Genomic DNA, 23904 nt, shown 5'->3' with positions numbered 1-23904 from the left:
TGTTTGTTGTACTTCATTCCTTTTTTTTTATTTATATTAATGAATTTTTTGCCAATTTATTCAATTAAAAATATTCAATTATATTATTAGGCATTCATTTAAAATAATTGAATTTTTCTAACTGCTGATTTGAATATTCTAGAATGAAACAATATTTTTAAACATTCTTAAGGGAGATTGTAGGCATTTGTTTTTTAAAACACATTCTTGTTATAGAGAAAAAACAAAAGAATTCTGTTTTTATTAAATAAACAAAAGAATATTATCAGTCATTTTAGAATTTTTCATATAAATCTAGTTAATAACTCAGGATTAAATGAATTACTAGATAATTTAAAGAACTCCAATTTAAATGATAAATTTTTCTGACGAGAAAATAAAAAGTTTGTTTCCTTTAGTTATGTCTTACTATTCGTTAAATTTCCGCGAAAAAATAATAGATAAGTTTTTTAATGATATATGAAGTCTATAAAATTCTTAGTATTCCTGCTACTTTGTAACGGATTAAGATTCCTAGAATAATGAACATTTGTCTCATCTATTTTGACAATAGCTAGACGAAATTTTAATTGCAATGTTGTTTATATTAATAAATTTACAAAAACAAATATCTCTTACAATGATATTTTTATGAACAAATAAAAATTATCGATAAATAACATAAAAAACTTACAAAACTATTATTTTTAGAGATACAGACGCTTCTTCATATCCTTCTTCTATGTAATTCTTAATTTCTGACAAGTTATTTTTTCCTTTCGTAACTCAATAATATAATTCAATTCGGCATAAAAATTAATTAATTTTATTTAATTTTATTGACAGATTATTTAAAACTGAAAAGCTTATAAAGAAAAATTAACTATGTTACACCATGTTAACTTGTCAGAGTATCATGAAGAACTGGAGAAACCGGCGAAATATTTTTTTGAATAGACGCCAAAAACTGCCCTCTACAACTATTTGGCGCTAAATGTATATAAATTTAAATTTCGATATAATGATTGATCATCTTCAAAGCCAAAAAAACATAATTAATGGTCGTTTAATCAATAATACTTTATTCAATAGAATGTGATCATTAGTTATTTGTATAATATATATGTACATATTTACATTAACGAATATGGCAAATTACCAACGAATAACAAATTGATTGCGTTAAGAATATATCATTATTAAATTAATATTATCACAAGCTCAAAAGTAGCTGTTTTATTATGCAGTTTTTTTTTTGCATAATTGCAGGAAAATTGCAAATATGCAATTTATAGCATAATTATAAACTGTCCAATGATTTAGAAGTAAAATTAAGTAATTCAATATTTAAATATACGTGCATGAATCAAAATGCAGTGAAGAATAAAATAGTAAATAAGCGCTTGAACTCAACGCTCGAATTGCCAATTCATTTACTTCTGACACTGTTTGATCGTCATATTTGTACCATCTGTAAGATAATTAGTCTAATTAGTTTTACTCAATTATTCATCACATTTATCTAAGTTAAAGCATTTAGAAAATTCAAAAATCAATAGAGAATATTTTCAATAGTTTTTCTTACTTGTTTAAAGTTGAGTTTTTGCAGAAAGCAGTATAATGTCCACTAATCATATTTCCAGTATGTGAAGAAAGAGCGTAAAGATTATAATTGCAGTATGAAGCATCATTAAGAGTATTGTTAATACAGGAATCATCAGCAAGAAATGATTCTAAGTTGAAATTTGTTATAGGAAAAATCACTGGGGTATCTTTTTTTGCTAAAGCACCGTCTGTGTCAGCAAATCGATTCAAATGGATTATCAAAATTGGTGCAAGCTTTACAAAATCGAATTTCTTTTCGGCATCTCGAGGTTTCTTGCAATTAGGACAAGCCCAGCCAGAAATCACTTGTCGGCTTAGAAAATGTTGGATACATTCCTAAGTAAAAAATGTAAAAGAAATGATTTAATTCAAAAAATGACTATTTTTTAATTAATAAAAAGTAATTAATATAAATTGTTTTGTAACGTATTCTATATCTATAAAAAACCAAGTATGTATATTATTTATAAAACAACGTTTAGATACTTTACTTACATTTAAAGTACACCGACTGGATCCGGGCAAAGATATAGATAAGCTGTTAAAGGTTTCGTATGTAATACTGCGACTACCACAAACTTTACAGCTTATTGTGGATTTTAACTGTCCAATAAAAAGCTTTGAAATGATTGAAGTTTGGCCCTCTAAAGCTTTCCACCATTCTTTTTCAGCTGGGCTTAATAAATTTTCTATCTGTATTTTATTGTCTTTCTGTAACGACACAACATCTAATATTAACATCAATTCAAATAAAAAAGTATTATTTTCAAGCGTATAATTGTTTTTGGAAAACGAAATATATTCAAGATTATTTACTTTTCTTAGGTCATTGTGCATCCATTCAAGGAAGAATGTTAGGAATTCGTGAGAATCTTGCTGATCTGTAGTATCGAATTGGTATTTAAAACTACCAATAGTATCCTGAAGAAAAAATATTTATGTTAATTATATAAAATAATAATATACCTATGTATCGTAGAAAATGTTAAATAATAATGATATGATAGAGAATATGTAAATAGATAGATAATAATTTTAACAAACCTTGAAATCTCGAGGAGCTATACTTCGATATTGACCTCTCCAAAGCGCTTTAATCACATGAGCAAATTCCTCAGCAACTCTTCCATCGGTCTCACTATTTCTATTGGTATTTAAATCATCTTTGTACGCATTGTCGATAAAATATTTTGATAAAAATGGTGTGTTACTTAGGCACTGAATAATTGAATTCATATAACACGAGTTTCCTAAATTTTTTAATCCAGTTATCCCAGGATGCTAAAAAATTCAATAATATTAGAATAAATATTAAACAATTTCTGTTATCAATTAATTCACTTGTTAATAAATTAAATTCGATAAAAAAGTTAGAAATCAGACACCTTTTTAAAATAAATAATTATATGAAATGGCACTAGTTTTTTATACAAATAAACCATGTCGATAATTCACAAAACTTTAACTATTATTTAATACAGTCCATGATATATCCTCAACAAATGAAACTTTAGTATCAATAATAACGACAGCGGAATTCTTTTTTCATCCGTATTAGACATTGTTCGCTATTGCACTAAGAACGAAACGCAGAAAGTTGGAGAAGGTAATGTACAAAATACAATAATAATAATAATATGAAAAGAGGAAGTAGTCACTATTGGATTGAATGAGATTGAGAAGCCTCACAATCTTATGTTTTCTATGTACACGTGTTTCAAATATATCTCATATGTTCTGTTTAGATTAATCTCTTAAATGAATGTACATTTTAATCTTGGGTCATGCACCTGTGTCTTAAAAGCATTCTTTAACTCTTGTATAACGTTATAATAATAATTATATTTCATTCCTAATTTAATTCTTGCTATCAAATGTTAGTTAAAACATTCATTTTTTTATCAGAAAAAATATTTTAAGAGTCTTAATGCCAATATCTATTGACTTTTATGATCTTCAGATCTCTAAGATAGACCTGATATTTTTTGTTCCATATTTATCTTTGTTAAAGAAATATTTTATATATATTTAACTTTCAACTTTTAGCTGATTATATAAACTAAATTGATATTAATGCTATTTCAATATATCTGATTTTAAAATAAAACTTCATTTTGTATATTTTTTTTATCAATGTCCTTTACAGTTATTTTGCTAGTGTTATTCCACTAACGGATAATAGAAAAGATAAAATTATAATAACTTACAGGATTGCTGCTGTCGACGACATTAAAAAATTTAATCTGGACCATATTAAGTAGGATTGAAACTATTTATAATTTGTATGCAATTGAAAAAAAAAGGATGAAAGATGATTAAAGTAAATCCAGTCTTGAAGATTTTAGTCTTAGAATAATTTTAATCAGTTACGTTTTAAAATGTCTCAAGACGTCAGATCATTTTTTTCTTTCGTCCTCTTTTTTTAATTTTTTTATTCTTCTTCTTTATTTTATCCGTTTTATTAATTTTATTACTAATTTTTTCTTTATGAAGATAAATTAATTTACTTTTAGCACTCTTCTTAATGTGCAAAATTCTTATTGTTTAATTAATGAAGATTACGTGAAATTTCCCGACAAACTGCCAATTCAGGCACGTGATAATAAAATTATCTCAAATTGAAATGAACACATTACACATAACACGTCATCAGATTAATTTATCATTTATCAAGATTCATTTCGTTTTTATTTGTTTTAAAAATTTTTGATAACAATTTATAAGTCATTTGTCTCGATTTTTATGTTAGCTTTGAATAATGTTATTTTTTACTTAAATTTACGGTCATTTTTTCAGCTAAATATAATTTTTCTTCCTATTCATTATTTTCAAATCTATCAAGTTTCGTATGAAGAATTATTTTGAACTTCAATTTGATCGATTTTTTAGTGCAATGTCATTTGACATATGCACAATCATAATTTAACTAAACGTGACTAAAGTCTAATACTTTAAACGAATTAGCTCTTAACGTCATTTGGACTTGATAGATTAGCTAGTTGAATGCTTTCATACTACTTTTTTAATGCATTTTTTTCTGTATATGAAAAAAACCTATCAGTAGACGTAGAGTTACAGAAAATTAATATGATGATAGAGATCTGACTTTTTTATCGATTATTAAATAACAATTTCTACATTACTATAGCAGTTATTCTGATAGAACACGTTTTTTTGTTAAAATTAATTAAACAATATTTAAATTAATATATTTATCAGTTTTTTAACATGTTAAATCCTACTTTAATTAAGAAAAAAATTCATAGCCGATTGAACTGATGATGACTAGCTAACAGACATGAATGATAATGAACAAAGCATCGTTTAGTAAATGAATAAATTATTCTTACCACATCCCGATAAACTGGATCCATTCTTTTAACATGATCTCTCCATGATGTTATTGAATAATTATTATTATTTACGTTGTTTATTTCTTGTTTTTTATATAAATCTGTCGGCTTAGATGATCTATCGACTACTGGCTTTTTTTTATCATCGATCTACAATTGTAAATTTGATGAAAAATTGGGCAAATGGTTGATGAATCAATTAAATGATTCCGAAAATCTGAGTTTAAAAAAATTAATTTACCTTTGCTAAATTAGGACTAGAGAGGGATCTCTTAAGGTCAGAATTCATTGAAAAGCCTTCTGATTTTAATGGTTCTTTAAAAATTAAATTATTGTTAAATTTTTGAGAACAAAGAGCATTTCTTTTGGCTGCTTCTTCAAGTTTTTTTTGTCTGAAAATTTTTATTTCATTATTTTATGATAATTAACAGCAAAATATTTACTTACTTTACTGCCTTGCGTTCTACTCTGATATTAGTTATGTGATTTTCTATATTCAAGTATTTCAACCATAAATTATCAATTTCTGGAGTGTTCAATACTCCAAGTTTTTTAATTTCTGTAATCTTCTGTTTAACTGCATCTTTATCCATTAGCTAAAAAGAGTTAACAAAGATTTTAATTAGAAGTAAGTGTTTAGAGTTTTATTTGTTTATTCGATAATTGGCATTATAAAAAAAAATTTACTGTTTTTTGAAGAGTTTCTTGGACAGCGTTTTTTTTGCTTTCTATTGTATCATAATCTTCTACTAGTCTTAAATCCTGATCATCAGCCATATCAAAATCTAATAACTGTTTCTCAAACTTCTCTTGATCCTCATCAGTTTCAATTAGTTTCTGTAATAATTCAATGAAAACTTGTTCTTGAGATTTTATTGTTGGTTTATTACTTCGATCAATGACAGGCTTTTGAATAATTTTAGGAACACTCTTAGGAGAATTTTTAATAGAATCTGGTTTCAAATTTATGCTATTTATTTCTTGTGATATCTGCTCCATAATTCCAACCCCATTTTTCTGATTAACGACTTCGTCAAATTTAAAAATTAATTTATCATCACCCGGAATCCATTCTGGGTATGAAATTTCTTCTAAAATTTCAATCATTGAGTCCTCCTCACTTTTTGTTGATGGAAGAGTAACATTAGGATTTGTTACATAAGTAGGATAAACATTGATCCATTCTTTAAATCCTCCTTCAAGGATAAGAGGTTTTGGTTTTACTATTCCAGGATCCCATTTATCTAAGATGTCCTTTAATATTGTTAATTTATTGGAACTATCTAGAGATTTATGATTTGTTGACCAATCTAGAAGAATAATACGATCTACATGTGCAGTACTACGTTTTGTAAAAAGTGAACAAGCTTCACTGTCACGTGATAAGTAAGACTCAAATTTTCTTGCTATAAGTCTGAAAATTTAATAAAAAGAGTCAAAAATGATTTCCTTTGATTTTACATTTAATAAGCTACTGAAACCTTACCCTGTTTTAATTTCACTGGCTGGTAAATTAATGCACGCAGGCGCTTTAATTCTGGAATGTTCATAGTCTTTTGCAGATCTAATATCAATAATTAAAGTTCTCTTATTTTGAACATGTGTAAATAATTGTGTGCACAATATAAAACCATCTAATTCATCATTAGGTTTATTAAGAGGATCATCTGTTGGTGTTTCTGGCAAATTTAGTGCCATATCTAGAAAAGCTTCATCGTCGGCTTGATTATTTTTTACTCTATTATTATTTTTAACTGCTACAATTTTATCTATTGTACTTTCCACTTTGTTTTTTTCAATTTCGTTGTTTATATGCTCAATAACTTTTTGTAAAATAGCTTTGGCTTCTTCTATCTATAAATATATCGAAAAAAAGAGTAACAAATGAATATTTTTTTCTTTACTTGAAATTGCAAGTAGCATGAATAGAAGATTAATAATATTACCTTACTATTGGGGATCGACTTATTAAAAAAACTAGAGTCAATTTTATATTCGTTACATTTTTTAAGCCACTCAACTATCTTCAAGTATTTTGTGAAATTGATATATGCGAAATCATATTTATGTTGTTTGTAATTGCTCACACCTGCTTCATGTAATTTAGGAAGCCTTTCGACGACCTTTCGAGGCTTTTTATTCACTGTATCGAAAACTGACTTTTGATTTAAATAATCAAAGTCTGTTATTGTTTCTTTTGGATAATTAACCATTTTTTTTGTTGTTACAACTTTTTCAATCAATATGCATAAATATTTATTTCGTACAATTTTTCATTACAATTTCATCAGTCATCATTTGTCTACAAGTTATCAATATGTCTATTTGTTAGATTACTTTGATTATTTAAAAATAATTCATTACTTTTCTGTAAAAAGAAAATTCGTTATTATTGATTTAACTAATTATAATGTTAACTTTTTTGCAATAAATCGATCTTTTGATTATTCCTAACGTATATTAATATTGTTCATTGACAATGATTGAATAGATAAGTTTACAAATTTCATCGATAAATGTACCAACTTACATGTACAAAGTCGATTAAAAAATATTTCTTTTATTTATTATAACAAAAGAAGTACGTAAACTGAATAAAATATGTTGTTCAATACTTTTTCAGTAAAAGCGATATAATACACAGCTGTCTGAAGTGAGTACTGCATTGGAACAAGAATATATTAGCTGCGCCCCCTATCTCTTATCGATAATAATAAATATGACACCTTTCAGATTTACATCCTTCTCAATGTGAAAACATTTCATGGTGTTGGTGCATCATTTGGAGCACACGTGTGTTTATCAATAACCTTAAAACTATTTATTAATTATCAATAAATAATACATTAACAATTATTTATTTAACAAAATAAATAAATAAGAAAAATGGTGGTCTTTACTTGTAATAATTGTGGAGACTCATTGCAGAAACCAAAAGTAGCCAAACATTTTCAGTTTCAATGTCGAAATCCAATCGCTTTAACTTGTGTGGATTGTTTAAAAGATTTTTTGTAAGTATTTCAGACATTTTTTTTGTAAATATTTGATAAAAATAATTAGTTTTCATTTTGAAAGAATATTATTACATATTATTCATGTTTAAATAGGAATGACGAATATATCGCCCATACAAAATGTATCACTGAAGCAGAACGATATGGAGGAAAGAATTTTGTACCTAAACCATCGGCAAATAAAGGAGAGAAAAAGCAGCAAGAATGGATCAATATTGTAAATAGTGTTCTTACTTCATCACAAATTTTAACAAATGAAGAAAGAAGTTTCTTACAAAGTATTGCTAAATATCAGAATATTCCACGGAAAAAAGCTAAATATTTAAACTTCATCAAAAATGCTTTAGGATATAGAGTTAATTATAACATTGTTGAAAGTTGTTGGGAAAAAATGGAAAGTGCTTATAAAGAAATTACTGATAGTTACAAAAAAAATAACAATAACAATCAAAATAATAGCAATTCTGTCAACGCCGATAATGACAACCATAGTAAAAATAATAATTGTAGTAATAATGTTAGCAGAGAAACTGAAGAAAAAAAGAAAAATAGTAAGAGTAAAGAAGTAATTGAAGTAGAAAAAGAAGACGATGAAGAGATGAAGAAAAAATCCTCTAAAAAGAAGAAACGAAAAAATTTAGAACAAGAAGAAATAAACACTAATAAGAATAGTAATGAAGTAGATGAAATTGAGAAGAAACCAAAAAATAAGAAGAAAAAGTTAAATAATTCTGAAGCAATTTCAGAGAATGGTAATTTTAAAGAAAATCATTTAAGCAATGGAGTACAAATTGAAAATGTCGAAGAAAATAAAGATAATGGAGAATCGAGTGAAAAAAGTCACAAGTTTGATTGGAAATCGGAAATATTAGAAATTTTCGAATCAAAACAAGAAATTTCATTGAAGAAATTAAAGAAAAAAGTGCTCCAAAAGTATTTAAGTGTATATCCAGATGTTTCCTATGACAAAATTGAATCTAGGTTTAATAAAAAACTTAACAAAATATCTCAATTAGTTATAAGTGATGATAGAGTTAAACTTACATCGTAATAAGTATTTTTCAGAAAATGTATATATTGTTACATTAAAAATGAATTTTTTACAATTAATGTATTTAATTTAGTTTTGAAAGAAATTTACGAAGAAATATTTTAATTTTTAACCCCTAATTTCTCTTTTGTAATTAATTTTAAATAAAAAATTTCAAATATAAATTTCCCTGTTCATTTGTGGTTTATTTAAAAAGTTAACTTCCTATTATATCAAATGTAGATAAAATGAATCCTAACATACACATAAGATGGTGATAGTAATCATTTCTATATATATATATGGGTTTTTTCTCTATTAATTGTATGTAAAACATAAATACTATCTATAGGATCGTCAACAAATTGAAAAAAATCATATTAAAAAGTATATAAAAAAAATAATACATATAATTTTGACAAGGGTGATTAAGTAATTAAATTATTAGTTTACTTGCTCTAATTGCTTATCGTCTACATATTCTAATAAAAAGTGATTGTACTTTGTAAAGAATAACAACTACACACATTCTTGAATATCTTTTTAAAATGACTCCATTTTCTTAATAATTAATGAGTTAAAGCATAAATAGTAAGTGTAGGTCTTATCAGTGGTATGACTAGAAAATCGAGTTATGGAGTCAATTATTTTTACATAAATCTACATAAAACTAATTGTACTGAAGTTTCAGTTTTGTCATGAGACTCAATTGGACGATAAAAAAAGGTGATAACGTTTCTGACAATTTTTCTAAATCTTCAAAATGCTCCAGGCTGTGCGTTTGTTGACAGAATTAGCAAGACCTGTAGATTATCGTCGAGAAAGTGAGCCAACAATGGATCGACAAACTTCACTCGGAGAAAATACAATAATGTTCCGTGAAATTTACAAAAATGGCTGGCTACGTAAAACAGCTAAGTCTGAAAAAGAAGCTAGCCGATTTTGGGTAGCTTTTTGTGTTCATAATGATACTGAGCCACATTTAGAAGGCTTTACTGATCAAAAACAATCAACTACACACTCACCAGTGTGGGCGCATTCTTTGCGAAATATTCAACATCTTTCACCCACGCTATGCGCTACTTCTCGTCATGATTATGAGTTTTGTATTAATTTTAATGACGATCGAGTTCTTAGACTTGCAGCTCCGTCTTATCAAACTATGCTTGAGTGGGTGCAAGTTATTACGCGCAAATTGACAGACATGAAAATTCTAAGTCCTAAAGAAAATGTTTATTCTAAAGGGCCTGAAAGGATTGCTACCAGAGATCCTACTAGTCCACTTCCTCCTCCACCTTTGCCTTCTGGGTAATTATACAATATAAATTTATATTTTAAAACAAATTCAAAGTTGTCAGTGTTAAGTAAACATTCTTTATTCCTTCATTTCTAGGTCATCACGGCCTATTCAACAAACTCCGTCGAGTTCCGAAGTAAGTATTACTGAATCACCTTCAGAAAGAGATCAAAATAGTCGAAATTCTCCAACTATATTCACTTTTGAGGAAATAACACGTGAAGAAAGAAGACCTAGACCCAATCATTTACAAAATATTCGAGCTAGATCTCATCCTACTAGTGCATCTAATTCCACTGGAACATCTATTCCAACTACAAGTAATGATAGCGGTGATTTAAGTTACGATAATATATTTATGGCATCATCGGCACCATTAATTCCATCAGTTAATCCGTCAAACTGTCCACCGGTTGTTGAACAAAATCAAAATCAATCGGAAAGAGGATCTAGTCAGCCAGTTGTTGAGCCTTCTTTTGAACAATATGCAGCTTTAATAGAATGTAGAAGTTCTGACACACCTGAACTAAGTCATCAAAGTCGACCAAGTCAATCAATAACTCCAAGATCAAGTCAAAGTGGTCAAAACCACTCATCTGGAGTTTCTAGTACAACAAACGTTATTAATACTCCAAAATTATTAACATTAAGAGAGAAACAGGTAGCTCAATTAAAAAGAGAAATGAATCACAGAGCTGGAGTGAGATTGCAGCTTGGAAGGAGAGATTGTAAAGACGGAATTGCTTTTGTTGACTCATTCGGATCAATTTGGTGAGAATTACTCTATAACATTAATGTCAAGAACTTTTTTTTTTTTAATTCAAGCTATGAATTTTCATAAAACTAATTCATTCTTTATAATAACTTTAGGGTAGCTGGATGGAAATATAAAGAGCATCCTTTACTTTACAATGTCCTTCATGTTGGAGATATGGTTTTAAGTGTAGCTGGAGTTAAACCAGTTAATGCAGCAGCTATTCGTGATATTCTCAAAGGCATCACCACGCCAAGAGTAATTGAATTATTGTACTTTTTCTTTTAACATCAAATGAACGTCTTATAATTCAGAAAAAATTTTAATAGACTGAAATTATAAAGTCGTTCAATAATAAGAAAAAATTTTTTTATTGCATTATCTAATAGAATAGCTATCTTTAAAGCTTATTACTTTGATAATAAATGTTTAGACAACCATGATATGAATGTTAAAAATATTTGATGCCCTTGAATTTCTACTTCCTTAGTTGTAGTGATTTAATAATAAAGGTTTATTATTTATTTCTACAGATTGAAGTTATCGTACGACGTTTACCTTACGCCAAAGCAATGATTTTGACAAAACGTACAGAAAGTGAAGATTTTGGATTAGAAGTCAATGGCAATGAATTATCAGGTGTTTATGGTGCTGCTTTAAATGCAGGATTACCTCCTTTAGCAGAAGCAATGGATCCAACAGCGCCGATTGGTTCATCGACCACGTGGACTCTGACAGAAATGAATGGAAGGCCTTTAAATATGTTTGACAGCTGTGCGAGTGAACGACTTCGCGCCATCGGTCGCGATATATCAATAGTTGTCCAACCAACAGACTTAATAGCTTCATTGCGCAACAAATTACGAGCAATGCGTAATTATAAGAATTTTATTCTTCAGTGATATTAATTACACAATTTTCTTTCTTTTTTTCGTGTAGAAATTTAAAAAAAATATTCATTTTATTTTATTTGGAACTTTTCTCCAACTTTAGTAATGCGAAATCATTTCATAAAATAAAAATAAGATTCTTCAGTGTTTTATATTAATATGGTCACTAATATTTAGGAGTAGATGATAATGTATAAAAAAAGCGTATCCTGTGATAATTTATACGAACTTACATTGACATATTTGTAAACATATTTGTCCAAGTTCTTTTTATTAATTTTTTATTATATTAATATAAATTGATTAATAATCCTTCACTTATGTAAGAATTAATCACTCTTTAACTTTAACTATTTGCAATATTTGAAATTATTATTGTAATCGTAGTCATTTAAACCGTGAAAATCATGGTTTTTCAGTAGCAATAATTATTTCTTCAATTAAAACTACATTGTAGTTACAAGTGCATCTGAATACATATTTATTTTTATTTTTTCTATTAGTACAATGATATGAAAAATATAATTTTCTTGATTAACAAACTATTGTTTGAACAGGTTGAATACATTGATAGATATACATCTCTTCGAAGATGAAAGAATTATTTTCAGTTTTTATTTATAGTTTTTTCTTTATTAAATAAAGACATCATTTTTCAAGTAAAAAAATTGATATTTGTTTTTGTTAATCCTACAATGTTAACTGTTTATCGATTAGTTTTTTGTTGTCTTTTTGTTCGATCAAAAACTGAAGTTTTCGAAAAAAAAGTAAAGACTTTTGATTTACTACACATTTTTCAAATATGATTTAAAATAATGTCTTGGTAATATGAATAGAAAACAATTTATGAAGAATTATTATTTTATTTAAGGTACAAAAAAAAGCTTATTGATTTATTTTATTACAAATAATAGTAAATAACAAGTAACAGAAAACTAACTACAAATCCTTACCAATCAAGAGAAGTTAGAGACTTATGTGTTGGACTGTTAGTCGAATAGAATTGCGAATACCATCGTCGGAATGTAGCGATGCGTCGCTCTTCTTTCACTAGAATCGGATTTTTGAGGTATATTTTATGGTCCCAAACTAGTACATCACGTTCAAACATATTTTCCATACCGTAAAAGACTATTTTCGTGAGTGGACTGTTAAAAAATGGCGAGTAGACTAAATGAGTGACACGTTGAAGAAGTGGTTCTACTGGTGTTACTGTTTGAAGAATACAAATTGGACCGAATGATGTTTTTATGTTCATTAACACGTAGCCAGGACCAATTTGAACTCCATTAACTTCCAAACGAAGAAAAGAAAATTTATTGAACAATTTGATGTTGTGAATAAGATGAAAAGTTGCTAGATGTTTTTGATTTTTGACTGGTATTTTTCGTCGATCTTCAATTTCAATTTTTTCCGTATTTCCTAATGAATTTTCAATTGATTTCAGGTTCATTTTTGTCGTATTTCCATTTTGAATACCAGAGTTTATTTTAACTTTATCATTTTCTGAATATTTGTGATCTTGATCGACGTCAATTGATTCAGGAGGACACCAACCACTTCCAGTCCAAGAATGATGGAGTATTGAAGGAGATAAATTTTCACAGAACATTGCAGGAACATGAACTGCATCCAGATGTGTCCAATCAGATCCATTTTCAGGTATTTCCTGACGATTTATAAATCCAATTATTCAAAAAGAAAAAAGTAGTGTTACTTATCAATTAATAATGGTTAACATAATTATGGTATTATCAATGCTCCGTACCTATTCAATTAAAACGGAACATTTGTGGAAGTATATGGTGCTTGTAAAGTTATAGACGTAGAAAATCATCAGATTATCTCAACCATAAGAAGAATGAAAAATATTTTTGGAGTTTGTAATTTTTCTGGGTCTTACTTGTATATGACAATTGACGAAATATTCATTTTGCCCTTGATAGATCCATTTGCCGTTATCAATTTCAGGAATTGCTTCGATTTCCCAATATGGATCCATTGATTCTGCATGATACCATATAAATATTTCTTTATTAACTTCTCGACATATCCAGTTCTTTGTTTTGATTCCTGATAATGCTGTAATAGAAATGAATATGTTTCAAATGAATTACTTTTCAACAATACAAAAAAATTTTAATAAAATTAATTTATATAAACTCGTAAAAGAAGATAAAATTTTTCCAAGTGATTTTAATATTTAATCTAAATACATATACAATTTAAACTTACCTCGAGAAGAGTAAGGAATACTTTGGCATTGACCGTCGCCATTAAATGTCCAACTGTGAAAAGGACATTCAAGACAGTCACCTTTTACCTTGCCTCCAATACCAAGATTCGCTCCAAGATGTGGACAGTAAGCATTAATAATATTTACTATTCCACTTTCTGTCCTATAAAATGTAAAAGAGTGCAAGATTTATACAACCAGCTAAAATAATTCATGAACTTGATCTTAATAAACAATTGATCCTACCTAAAGACTGCAAAATGTTCTCCAAGTGCTGAGATGTATTTGACCTGACCTTTTCCTAGCTCGCAACTATGAAGAAGAGCAAACCAACCATTCGGGTAAACTGGAGGTAAATCCTTTGTTCTCTGGGTTAGATTAGATTTATTTCTTAGATTATTTGTGGCTTTAAATGTCTGAAACAAAGTAAAAAAATTAATAGAAGTCTGGAGTCTTCTTAATGAATTACTTCATTATTTTAATGTTTATGCATTGAGATAATTATCGAGTACAAATTATCTCATTTTTATCTTCAGAATTAGTATTAGCAAGAGACAATTTTTTGTTAATATTATTCATTTAGATATAACAACCTGTAAGTTAACAAGAGATTTAGGTTGTAAAAGTTGAATAATTAATGGATAATATTATTTAAAGGTAGAATGTGTTGAATACATTTCCTGCTTTATTTTTTTCTTGCCAAAAAAAATATAAAGGATTCCAATAGCACCTGTTTTGGCGACATAATTATAGTATTCACTTCTGATTATCATACTTATAACTTTTTATGACGGTCAAGGTCTACCAAATTTAATATTTCATGTCAAGGAACTCAAATAAAATGAAAAATATTACGGAAATTTAAAGATAAACAGGAATTTTTGTCAACATTCAAAAGAAATAAAAGCTCATAAAAAAAACAAATCATATAATTAGTAAAATAAAAAATATTAAAAGAATAAATAGATTCTATGTGGTACGTTCTAATATTTTATAAAATTTCCAGTGTCAGCAAACAAAAATAAATTGACACTTGTTAAATTTATCCAGATTAGTAAGCAAAAAATATATTTATAAAAATAAAAATAAAAAATAGAGTGTTATTTGGACTTACTTTGATGGCATGGATTTTCCAAAAATATAAATAATAAGATATCAAACCCAAAACTAATATGATCCACTCAATCATTTTAAAATTTTGATGAGAAAACAATGGAAAGAATCCAAAGTATTCGACCGACAGTGAGAAGATTTTTTGACTAACTGAAACAAGTTTAGCCTGTGGATTTACTTATATAATAGCGTGTGGCTTGACTCTTATACAATTTAAGGGAGGGAGGTTGTAAAAAGATGTAAAAAGAATCAGCACGAGGCCCATAGTGAGGGTTTTACGCATCCATTATACATTGTTCGAACAGAAATCCATACATTATTAATTTTACTTATCTTTCATCGTCGTTTTACTTATCTTCTATCTCTAATTTCTATTCAATCCAACTTATCCGGACCCCGTAAACATTTTTGCCATGGAAGGAAGATGACTGATGTAATATGAAAAGAAATTTTGAGATTGTTTTTTTTCCACAAGTGGCAAAAAAAATTGAAATTGACACCATGGAGTTGTTCAGTGTCTAGAAATGACAGGGGTACACTACTGTGGATAGTTTATGCTATCTTCAGGATATATAAACTGTCGGTGTGAAACCGGTACTGGTAACATCATCAGATCTTGTTTATGAGGTTATCTTTTATGTCAAATTGATCATCAAGTATTTATTGTGTTAGATTGGTTTTAGTAAGAGAAAGTTTTAGTGAGAAACATTTTCGGAATTAAAAAATTAATTCGGATCTAGACTCAGTGGCTGTTTTTTTGATCCTGGAGACTTGTTGGGCTGGAAAATGGATCGAATTCAAATCTTCAATAGCTAATTCTATTTTTAAAGAAACGGCGAACAAGAGAGTTTTCCAATAGCATTGTTTCAGTGGAGAAGAGAAGAGAATAGTGTATTGTTTTAATTGGAAAGTCATTGATTTCGACTTGAAAAACATAGGCAAACAAAATTGAAACGAGCTAAAAATAAAAAAAAATGTTTTATTTTCATCATCACCGTATGAATGAATAGATGAATATATCAAAAATTCATGTTTCCATCATTTTTGTGATCTCTTCAAACGTTAATCCTTTCAAGAGAATTTAATTAAATGTTCATTATCCTTTGGACAGATTTTTACAAGCATCAGTAGAACATCGCAATCAATTAAGCCACATAGTTGAATTGATGAAAATTGATTGATCATGACGGTCTTGAATTGATTGTGAAATTTCCGCCATTAGATCAGTGGTTCATAATTATCCACTCTACTCAGCAAGTTAATCGCAAGTCAATCAATACCTGTTGAGGTAATGGAACAAATAAAATATCAAGAAAAAATGAGGTAAACTATTTTTAAAAATAAAAATTTCTTTTTTTTTTCATTGAAAACTTTAGTTGAGTTAAAAATTTTTATTTATGCAAAAGTTTTTAAATAGCTTGATAGACAGCTATTAAGTTCGTTTACTTATCTGATCATTATCAGGAAATCTGGGTACTTTCGTTGATTTTTGAATGCGTTTTTTCTCCTATCATACAGATAAGGGAGACAGATAAATATTAAGTATGCAGTCAGCATAGACAGGTTGAATTTTTTATTTTTAGAAAATGTAAAAAAATACGAGGGAAAATACTGTGAGGAGTCTTTAGTGATGAAGATGAATGAAAGGTGTCTTTCTGTCAGAGTGGTTGGAAAATAAATTTATAAAAATGTTAATTAGTCGATAATTGAAGTAACTGATATTACAAATAATATCCTTATATTTATCATGTTTAGATATTTCATTTTTATTCATTAGATAATCATATCTAACTCATTCCAATTTTTTAAATTCACTATTTTTTAGTTGAAGAAATAAAACATGAAACTGTACAAGTTACTTCATAGGTATAATTAAGTACAAGTCTTTAGTGACTTCAATGATAAATTGACTGTCACGAAAATTGAGCAAAAATCTCACTAATTACCCTTCTTAGCATGATGACTATGTTAAAAGCATTGTAAGAAAGATGCATTAAAATCTGTATATGTCCCAACTAACGCTTGGCTTCCTTGAGTGGCTTACCTGCTGATAGTATCTAAATCCTGGATTATAATTTTGAACCTAATATTAATTGACAATTCTCTGATGGCTTTTCTTCTTCTTCCTCTTCACTGTCACACATAGAATTTATTTTTTAATACACTTTTTAACAGCATGAAAAATTTGAATAGATTGATTGTCAATGTTGACAATGATTGAAAAGGTTCGGTATCACTGATGCATTGTGAAGAAATTGTTTTTGCTGCAACTTGAAAATAATCAAATTAAATGAAAATAAATGATAACAAAAATGAAAATAACTTGTTTTTATTAGGTAAAGATGCAATGATGCAATACTAGTCTACTAACATACATAAAAATAAACTTGATCTTGACTTTATATACTCCAAGGTATTTTCATCGATTCAGTATTCAAGCACATGTGCAGTGTGCAAAGTCATGTAAAAAGTAAAAAAAAAATACAAGATGAAGGTAGTAAAAGAGAAGGAACACGACAAGTTATCGAACATACATACTTCTCCCTCAATTTCGCAGTAATTTGATGTCAGCAAAAGAATGAAGAGTTAACTTGATACCTCACCTTCATCTTTCTCTAATCCATATATCAGAAACATGCTACTCGGCAGCATTAACATTCTCGTCAGCAATTTCATTTTGATACCTACACTTGTTTTTAACATTGTATCTCTTTAAAATGAGTCTTTGTAGTTTCCCATTTCAGAGTCTCTGAAAAGCAAAAAAAAGTCAAATTATTATTAAATCAAATACTTGTGACGATTTGATTTTTCGTTATTTGTTCTATCCTATTAGTTTTTACTTTATTTATTTTTTTTCTTGTTTATTATTTTACTTTTAATTAAGAATAACATATAGAACTGTTTATTCATGTTTTTCAATATTTTTAATTAATAAAGATATATAGAAAAATTTGAATATTTGTTTAGTCCGAATCTTCTAAAAATAGAAGTTATTAATTTTTTTTTTTTTGGTAAATAGAAGTTTCATTTAAATTTACATTTTATCCTACGAATGAATCAATAATGATTTTTTTTATCCAGAAATGTTGGTGAAAATATTTGTTCAATATTTTTACATCATGTATTCTATTTTTTCTTTTTTTTATATAAAATGGTAAATTAATTGAAGGTATATATTTTGAGTACTGAATTTTTATTGAAGTTGTATCAATATTTTGTAAAACAAGAGATAGATATTGAATTAAATTTTTCAAACAATATATTATTTCTTTATTTATTTTAATGAAAGTAATAGAAATAATTTAAGAGTTTTTGTTTTTAATTCTGAATAAATTTTATTTTTAATTAAAATTCTACTTAACACACTTTTGCAATAGTATTAATATTAAAAATTCGATTTCGCGCTATAAATAATTTTTTTTCTGCAGAGCAAAATGGAAATAAAAAAAAAACAAAACTATTTAAAAATAGAAACAGCAGTATTAAATGATTAATGAATATAAGCTAAAAAAAAAAGTGGCTTCTATGAAAAATCACGGAGAAAGGCGAAAGTATACTCAAGAAGGAAAAAGAGTAATGGAAGTTCGATAATAAACAAAAAAATAAAGAAAGATGACTGGAGGACTGACAAATAAGAAAGAAAAATAAATTATGGTGGTTCGATTACATGCAGCTGCAGCTTCACTAAAATCACATACTGGACCCTTGTCTTTGCACGAAATAAATTTTAGTTTATTTTCGCGGCCACTGCATCCATCAAATGCACCTTCATTACATCTTCTCAATTTTTTCCTTCATTATTTCTTTTAAATTTTTATTTTATAACAGTGACATAAAATATTTATGTATTCACCACACGTTTCTGCACTTTGAGATTCACGAATTCATGTTTTATTTTCAACTAAAGTTTTAGTGTGTCGATAGCTAAGTTTGACGATAAATACTTTGTGAATCATTCATCAACAGGTCGAAATAAGTGATGAATTGTTTTCAAACTCTGTATGTGTATGGCAAAGTTTCAGAGTATAATTTAAAGTTACTGTGTTAAAATATTGATTTTGAATCAATAAAGTCAATATTATATTTTTTCTTTCTTTTTTTTTTATATTCAAATAAATATTTACGTCGATTATTGTCACTAAAATCTATAAACAATGAGTTGGAAAATTTCTTTCACTCAAATCTCAATATCTTTTTTTTTAATATCAATAAAGACGTGTTTATATTTTATGAGTTCTCACAGCTTTACGAATATACTCCTGTCATTTTTATTCGCATCGTTTCGAGCTTTAATTATTATGCGTACCATAGAATAGATCCCACCACTCTTCTCTTCATTTTATACGAATTTTATTGCAACATTTTAACACGAACATTTCCAAGAGAAAAATGTCAATTGCTTTAAAAATACACGTAGAAAAATAAAAAGAGTAAATAAATAAAAAATAAATATATCTAATATAGATCAAATGATATACTCTTTTATTATTTATTCTCCAAAATTTTAGTCCACCACAATTTGTTACTTTCATAAAAAAGCAATGTTTTTTTTAAGGTAGTCGAAACAAACAGCTTTCATAATAAAAATAGATAGGTGTTTAATAACAATTTCTGATAAAAAAAAAAAATTCCAGCATCATCTTTCGACTTGGCAGAGATGAAGTAGCCAGCGAGACACGAAATTACCTACAATAATTACCTTCCCCGAAAAGGGGGAAGATGCCCTGATTGGGCCTAAAAATAAACCTCGTCAGTCTTCTTCAGCCCATTTAACCCTGACGATGTCTACCTGGACTGGATCCAGTGTTGAATAATAAATCACGCCCTTTAAGTATCACTTGGAATCGTATCATTATTTATTTTTTTATCACTATAGCATCGGTAAATTTGCCCAAATTCATATCACTCAGATGTTCAAAGCTGTCTGCTTTTAAAAGAAGATTTTCCATCAGATCTAACTATTGATGCTGACTGATAGTTTTCAGCCTTCAACATTAGTTATTACTTGACATTAAAAAAATAATAATATCTCCTCAATTAGTCTATGAAATTTAATGATATTAGTAAGTGATTTGTAAAATATGTCGGTTTAAAGTACATATATTACAAAATAACGATGTTAGGGAAATAATGTTTGTTCATGATTTCTGTGAATTTGATAATCAAAGTAACTGATAGATAAAGTGTTTTTATCAATGTGATCAATATTTATAATGGGTATAAAGTTATGGCATTTCATATCAACTCGAAAACAAAATGCCAATTTTATTGTTCTTTAATGATCTATTGATCAAAAGTTTCTTTTTTTTCTTTTATATCAGATAATTATTACTGATAATGATTATAGTAAATTGCATTCATTAATACTAAATTAATTTACATTTTAATATTTTTTATCAAAAAATACAAATCTTTGATGAACTTGACATTTAATATAATATACTAATTGATGATGAAGAAATAAAAAAAATTTCCATTGATTTATTTCGTTAATGATTACAATGCCTTTTATTTAATTAATCTCAAAGTAACATTGTACTTGACGAAGAAATTATTAGCATCATATGAAGATAAGATCCTAAGTGACCGTAAAAACTGGTTAGAAAATTTTTTTAAGGCAATATGTACTGGTAGAAATAAATCACAGATTGTGATAAGATTACCGATTGATTGGCTGTAAAAGAGGAAGGAACGGTGGAAGACCGGCTTCCGGGGCTATAAGAGCCTCGACCCAACTAAAGATCGTCCATTCAGTAGCGTGGTAGCATCAATTACGTTCAGGACGTTGAAGAAACTTTATCCAATTTTTAAATAAGTACGCATCGTTTGTGTCCGTCCTTAATATTTTTTAGAACATTTTTTCCTTTTTTTTTTCCCTTACTCCTGTATGTTTCCTTCCAAGCCGTGCAGAGGCGCCGTCAGCTACCATTGCCTATTACTACAACAACTACTACATTTGCTGCTAACTACTACTAATACTTGCCCTGCTGGTCCCCCATTCTATTTCTTCCTCACTCCTATCCCGTTCTGGCCACTTGAAACGCCTTAGAACCGGGACAGCGGTCCGTCGAGATTCATTTTCCATCGCTTCTTCCTATTTGACGAGTTTCCTGTTTTCATTACACTACTTACCACTTCCAACATTATTCCATTGTTTTTTTAAAAATAAAAATAAAATAATCATTAGTGGCGTTTATTTGCTAAATAAGTCCTTCGCAATGATAATGATCGGTTTGTGGTGTGTGCTCTTGACCTGCGTTATAATATTTGCCGTGATCCTCCTAAGAACGAAAGAACGTAAAGAAACGGAACTAGACAAACCTGAAGTGAAAAAAAAAGTCTTAACCGGACCAAAATGTTGGCCGATCTTTGGAGGTCTTCATCATCTACAGGGTCCAGCAGGGCCATATGATGCATTTACAAGACTTGCAGACAAATATGGTGATATTTATAAAATAAAACTTGGTGCAGTTAACTGTGTTGTTGTGAGTAGTTATAATTATGTTAAAGAAGTATTGATAACAAAAGGACATGAATTTGGTGGACGACCGGATTTTCTACGATTTCATGAGCTTTTTGGAGGCGATAGAAATAATTGTGAGTAATTTATTTATAACTTTTAAAAAAATCAAAATAAAAAATGAATAACTTTTTAATGTTGATAAAAGTCATTATAAAATAAGTTGAAATGTTCAATACTTGATGAACAAAAGTTTAAGCTTTGGAGCTTTTTCAAAGAAAAAGTTCAAGTTTAGAAAAATCTTTATAAACTTTTTAAAAAATCAAGAGACCTTGTTCTGATTCTTTTAAGCAGAAATTTTTTTTTTATAACGAATAAAAAAATTTTTAGAATAAAAAAGATTAATAGAATATAGTTTGGAATAATTGCAGTAAAAGTAGTTGATTTATACAGAACAAAGTCAACATGATTCAGTACTGTGCTAGATAATAACAATAAATCTGAATATGATTGATTCTTATAAGCACAGTACTGATTACTATTTAATATGGCAACTGTAAAAGTTCTGTACAGTAACCAGTAAAATTCTCACAAGAATTATTCATGTTTAAGTTCATTTTTATAACAATAATTTTTAAATTGAGAGATTATTATGTACCATAGTCCTCAATCATATTTTCTCTTTTCCATGAAATTCCTCAAGTTATTGTAAGACAAAAAATTTATGAATAATCAATTTGAGTGATAAATTATTTATATAGACATCTTTAATCTTTTCTAGCTCTAGCATTGTGTGATTGGTCAGATCTCCAACGAACACGACGATCAATTGCTCGAGTTTTCTGTTCTCCCCGCGGTGGAAGTCTTCAGCAGGAAATATTATCAAAAATAGCAATAGAAGAATCTCGTGAGCTGTTATCAATGTTGGAAAGTGAAGAATCAAAAGAAATAACTGATGGTAAGAAATCACTGAAACCATTGTTATTAGCAACTCTTGCTAATATGTTCACACGATACATGTGTTCAACGAGATTTACATATCATGATGAAGATTTTCGTCGAATTGTCCGTTCATTTGACGAAATTTTTTGGGACATCAATCACGGTTATGCAGTTGATTTCTTACCATGGCTCACTCCGTTTTATAGCTCTACAATGGAAAAATTGAGAAATTGGTCAATTGAGATCCGCAGTTTTATTTTAAGCCGAATCATCGAGGATCACTTGAAAAATTTAGACTCAGAATCAAACGAACCCCGGGATTTCACAGATGCATTGCTGCTCCAATTACAATCGTCCAGCGAATCAAATGTTTCTTGGGAGCATATCATGTTTGAACTAGAAGATTTCCTTGGTGGTCATTCAGCAATTGGTAACTTGGTGATGCTGATTTTAGCACACTTAGCTATTAGACCTGAAGTCCAAAAGAAAGTTCAAGAAGAATGTGATTTATTCCTGCATCAGTCAGACAAATCAACAGACTTTATAACTCTAAATAATAGAGCTGAAATGCCTTATACTGATGCAGTCATTTGGGAAACATTAAGAATATCAAGTTCTCCTATTGTTCCTCATGTTGCGACAGTTGATACAGATATTGATGGTTATCCCATTAAAAAAAATACTGTCATTTTTATCAATAATTTCAATTTAAATTTGGGAGCATCATATTGGGGTGAAGATGCCCATGAATTTAAACCGGAAAGATTTATTTCCGTGGTTGATGGTTCAGCAAAAATAATAAAGCCACAGCATTTTGTACCATTCTCAACAGGGAAACGTACATGCATTGGTCAAAGACTAGTGCAAGGCTTTGCATTTGTTGTCATCACCGGACTGTTATCGAAATTTAATGTAAGACCAGTTAATAATAATTTTGATGGATTGAAAAAACAATTGAATCCTGGATGTATTGCTGTACCGCCGGATTCTTTCAATTTTGAGCTGAAGCCTAGAGAAATATTAAATCTAAACAAATAATTTGATTGTAAATAATTAAGTAATTTAATTCTAACTTCGAAAAAAATGATCTCATCGGCAATTTATTGTTAACAAAAAAAAAATATTTCTCGTACTGATAACGAGTTTTGTTAGGGTAAATCGACTAATGGATAAAAAAAGAAACTTTTGAATTGAAAATTTCAAGTTTTATGTATATTTTTTAATTAAAATG

General features: G+C 28.2%; 5 protein-coding genes across 8 annotated transcripts; 3 read left to right on the top strand and 2 right to left on the bottom strand.

Annotated features, from left to right (window-relative positions):
• Window positions 1-845: 845 nt before the first annotated feature.
• Window positions 846-7595, bottom strand: LOC118065821 (Ubiquitin specific protease 8). Its single transcript, XM_035081341.1, has 12 exons — window positions 7468-7595; window positions 6884-7305; window positions 6424-6791; window positions 5625-6351; window positions 5385-5533; window positions 5179-5329; window positions 4935-5087; window positions 2629-2865; window positions 2401-2505; window positions 2080-2295; window positions 1565-1920; window positions 846-1450 (listed from the first exon to the last, which is right to left on the bottom strand). Exons 2-12 carry the CDS (start codon window positions 7148-7150, stop codon window positions 1327-1329), a joined length of 2853 nt encoding a protein of 950 aa, XP_034937232.1. The 5' UTR covers window positions 7151-7305; window positions 7468-7595; the 3' UTR covers window positions 846-1326.
• A 96-nt stretch (window positions 7596-7691) lies between these two features.
• LOC118065806 (uncharacterized protein C16C10.8) lies at window positions 7692-9002 on the top strand. Its single transcript, XM_035081326.1, has 2 exons — window positions 7692-7948; window positions 8045-9002. Exons 1-2 carry the CDS (start codon window positions 7824-7826, stop codon window positions 9000-9002), a joined length of 1083 nt encoding a protein of 360 aa, XP_034937217.1. The 5' UTR covers window positions 7692-7823.
• A 334-nt stretch (window positions 9003-9336) lies between these two features.
• LOC118065846 (uncharacterized) lies at window positions 9337-12331 on the top strand. Of its 4 annotated transcripts, none has more exons than XM_035081383.1 (5): window positions 9337-10289; window positions 10375-10414; window positions 10487-11049; window positions 11149-11290; window positions 11566-12331. In XM_035081383.1, exons 1-5 carry the CDS (start codon window positions 9745-9747, stop codon window positions 11932-11934), a joined length of 1659 nt encoding a protein of 552 aa, XP_034937274.1. In that variant the 5' UTR covers window positions 9337-9744; the 3' UTR covers window positions 11935-12331. The 4 variants fall into 4 exon arrangements, with proteins under 4 accessions (XP_034937274.1, XP_034937273.1, XP_034937272.1 ...); XM_035081382.1 differs by having other exon boundaries at window positions 9337-9572; window positions 9673-10289; window positions 10375-11049; window positions 11566-12326; XM_035081381.1 differs by having other exon boundaries at window positions 9337-9572; window positions 9667-10289; window positions 10375-11049; window positions 11566-12326.
• Window positions 12332-12794: 463 nt separating this feature from the next.
• Window positions 12795-15407, bottom strand: LOC118065812 (cholesterol 7-desaturase-like). Its single transcript, XM_035081331.1, has 5 exons — window positions 15273-15407; window positions 14405-14574; window positions 14158-14321; window positions 13826-14004; window positions 12795-13591 (listed from the first exon to the last, which is right to left on the bottom strand). Exons 1-5 carry the CDS (start codon window positions 15345-15347, stop codon window positions 12872-12874), a joined length of 1308 nt encoding a protein of 435 aa, XP_034937222.1. The 5' UTR covers window positions 15348-15407; the 3' UTR covers window positions 12795-12871.
• Window positions 15408-21252: 5845 nt separating this feature from the next.
• Window positions 21253-23904, top strand: LOC118065796 (cytochrome P450 307a1-like). The gene is made up of 2 exons (XM_035081310.1): window positions 21253-21868; window positions 22513-23904. Exons 1-2 carry the CDS (start codon window positions 21490-21492, stop codon window positions 23709-23711), a joined length of 1578 nt encoding a protein of 525 aa, XP_034937201.1. The 5' UTR covers window positions 21253-21489; the 3' UTR covers window positions 23712-23904.

Source organism: Chelonus insularis, unplaced genomic scaffold, assembly GCF_013357705.1.
Source record: "Chelonus insularis isolate UGA/USDA-ARS -01 unplaced genomic scaffold, ASM1335770v1 contig_323_pilon, whole genome shotgun sequence".
NCBI lineage: Eukaryota > Metazoa > Arthropoda > Insecta > Hymenoptera > Braconidae > Chelonus > Chelonus insularis.
The sequence above is the reverse complement of the archived record's forward strand: the minus strand, read 5'-3'. Positions and strand labels throughout refer to the sequence as shown.

Bases quoted from the DNA above. Each gene is read 5' to 3' on its own strand.
- LOC118065846 (XM_035081382.1), top strand. From the start codon at position 9,745: ATGCTCCAGGCTGTGCGTTTGTTGACAGAATTAGCAAGACCTGTAGAT. The intron at 10,290-10,374 runs GTAATTATACAA...CTTCATTTCTAG, and splicing joins CCTCCACCTTTGCCTTCTGG to GTCATCACGGCCTATTCAAC. The intron at 11,291-11,565 runs GTAATTGAATTA...TTATTTCTACAG, and splicing joins AAGGCATCACCACGCCAAGA to ATTGAAGTTATCGTACGACG.
- LOC118065812 (XM_035081331.1), bottom strand. From the start codon at position 15,347: ATGATTGAGTGGATCATATTAGTTTTGGGTTTGATATCTTATTATTTA. The intron at 14,322-14,404 runs GTAGGATCAATT...TACATTTTATAG, and splicing joins GAACATTTTGCAGTCTTTAG to GACAGAAAGTGGAATAGTAA. The intron at 13,592-13,825 runs GTAAGACCCAGA...ATAAATCGTCAG, and splicing joins TCGTCAATTGTCATATACAA to GAAATACCTGAAAATGGATC.
- LOC118065796 (XM_035081310.1), top strand. From the start codon at position 21,490: ATGATAATGATCGGTTTGTGGTGTGTGCTCTTGACCTGCGTTATAATA. The intron at 21,869-22,512 runs GTGAGTAATTTA...AATCTTTTCTAG, and splicing joins TGGAGGCGATAGAAATAATT to CTCTAGCATTGTGTGATTGG.
- LOC118065806 (XM_035081326.1), top strand. From the start codon at position 7,824: ATGGTGGTCTTTACTTGTAATAATTGTGGAGACTCATTGCAGAAACCA. The intron at 7,949-8,044 runs GTAAGTATTTCA...ATGTTTAAATAG, and splicing joins GATTGTTTAAAAGATTTTTT to GAATGACGAATATATCGCCC.
- LOC118065821 (XM_035081341.1), bottom strand. From the start codon at position 7,150: ATGGTTAATTATCCAAAAGAAACAATAACAGACTTTGATTATTTAAAT. The intron at 6,792-6,883 runs GTAATATTATTA...ATATATTTATAG, and splicing joins AGTCGATCCCCAATAGTAAG to ATAGAAGAAGCCAAAGCTAT. The intron at 2,506-2,628 runs GTTTGTTAAAAT...TTTTTTCTTCAG, and splicing joins TAGCTCCTCGAGATTTCAAG to GATACTATTGGTAGTTTTAA.